The 1,589-nt window shown below is 42.6% G+C and overlaps 1 protein-coding gene across 1 annotated transcript; it reads left to right on the top strand.

Annotated features, from left to right (window-relative positions):
* Positions 1-6: 6 nt before the first annotated feature.
* LOC111978612 (uncharacterized) lies at positions 7-1,589 on the top strand. The gene is made up of 5 exons (XM_024008761.2): positions 7-101; positions 431-535; positions 643-813; positions 941-1,114; positions 1,228-1,589. The coding sequence occupies exons 2-5, from the start codon at positions 442-444 to the stop codon at positions 1,464-1,466; spliced, it is 678 nt and encodes a 225-aa protein (XP_023864529.2). The 5' UTR covers positions 7-101; positions 431-441; the 3' UTR covers positions 1,467-1,589.

Genomic DNA, 1,589 nt, shown 5'->3' with positions numbered 1-1,589 from the left:
GGAGGAGACCCAGACTCTCGAAAAGTTTAAGAGTGATTTGGGTGTAGGCGATGAGACTCTGTACAACTGGACAACGGAAGTTCAGCAATGGGCTAATACAGGTAAAWTAATACAAAAAATAAATAATCCTAAATGTAACTCTCCTGGACTGTCACATTGACYTAGTGGAGAGGCTTGTGTACTCCAATGACCCTGAGAGCTAACCCTTAGAGGMTGTWTTCCATCGGCAGGTGCAATCAAGCCGGACAGGTGGAAGGGTAGGAGGCAGACAAAACATTCCCTGGTTATCCAGGTTGGGGCTCACTCACCCCCCACATAACAAATAATTTGTTACAGAAACCTTCACAGGCCCCATGTTCCTCCAGGAAGTGAGTGCAACATACTCACCGTTGGAGATACGTTGTTAATTTTTAGATTTATTGTATTTCAGAGGAAACAAATATGAACATGGATGGTCCTCAGGTACTACAGAGAACAATTGAAGTCCTGTTTCTTAGCATCAAACAAAGGAAACGGAACCTCTACCGTCAGACAGGTTTGTTACATTTCATGAATATTGAATTGCACACACTTCATTTCTCTTTTATTTCAAAGCCATGCAATTTAACAAATAATTCRATTCTCCTTTTGTTTTGATGACAGATGGATGCAAGAAAAGACACCCTCTGCGCAGAAAGATATTGGAAGAAAAGGCCAAATTGACAGCTGCCATAGAGGAGTACAACACCCWTGTACCAGYTTCAGCAATACCATCTGCAGATGAGATCCTTTCCGCAGACCTTCATGCATGGCCTTGGGAGCTGCATGGACAAAGTAAGTAGTATGTTTGTGTGTCACAATAACTATGTTTCTGTTTTGCTATCTGTGTTTGTTCAGTTGCACAAACACAGACAGCACTGCCAAAGTTACAAATCCACATTGGGTTCTTATGAATTTACAGCTGACCTACTGACAAAGAAAATAGCCTTTGACCGGGTGATGCTCCTGAGACGGCTGAAGGAGGAAGAGTTAATTGTCCTAAAGGAAGTCAAGCAGCACTGGGAAAGCCTAAAGAGGGAATCACAGAATGTGCAAGACCTTGCTTCACATGTGGCACTTGACCTAAGCAGGCAAAGTAGGGAAACTTTCATTTAATATGTACAATTGATGTTGGCACCCTGTAATTGCTATTGTATTGAAGGAATACTTCATTGTATTTACCCTACACATTACGATTGTTGGTGTTAGGCTGCCAATTGAATCAGTCGGAAGCTGGGAGCAGAGGRCTCTTCTCCATGCTTCAGAGGAGAGTCAGCAGCCTCAGAAGACACCAGGACTCTGTCAAACTGATATACAGCAAAGCTATGGGCCAAGACACCMCCCTCCTAGAAGATAACTTCATAGATGACCTCCTGGAAGAGGACCTAGATGACATCTATGACAGCGTCCACTACAGCTCTGATGACGAGGAATCTATCACAGACTGAAGGTGTTCATTTGGGTGGGTGCAGTTTGCACTGGGTGAAAAGTGATTCCATTTGTTTTGCATATGTGCTTTTTATGCCTTCCTAAGGAAAAATAGTTTGAACATTTTATGGAAAATAAACTTT

This window comes from Salvelinus sp. IW2-2015, linkage group LG18, assembly GCF_002910315.2.
Source record: "Salvelinus sp. IW2-2015 linkage group LG18, ASM291031v2, whole genome shotgun sequence".
NCBI lineage: Eukaryota > Metazoa > Chordata > Actinopteri > Salmoniformes > Salmonidae > Salvelinus > Salvelinus sp. IW2-2015.
The sequence above is the reverse complement of the archived record's forward strand: the minus strand, read 5'-3'. Positions and strand labels throughout refer to the sequence as shown.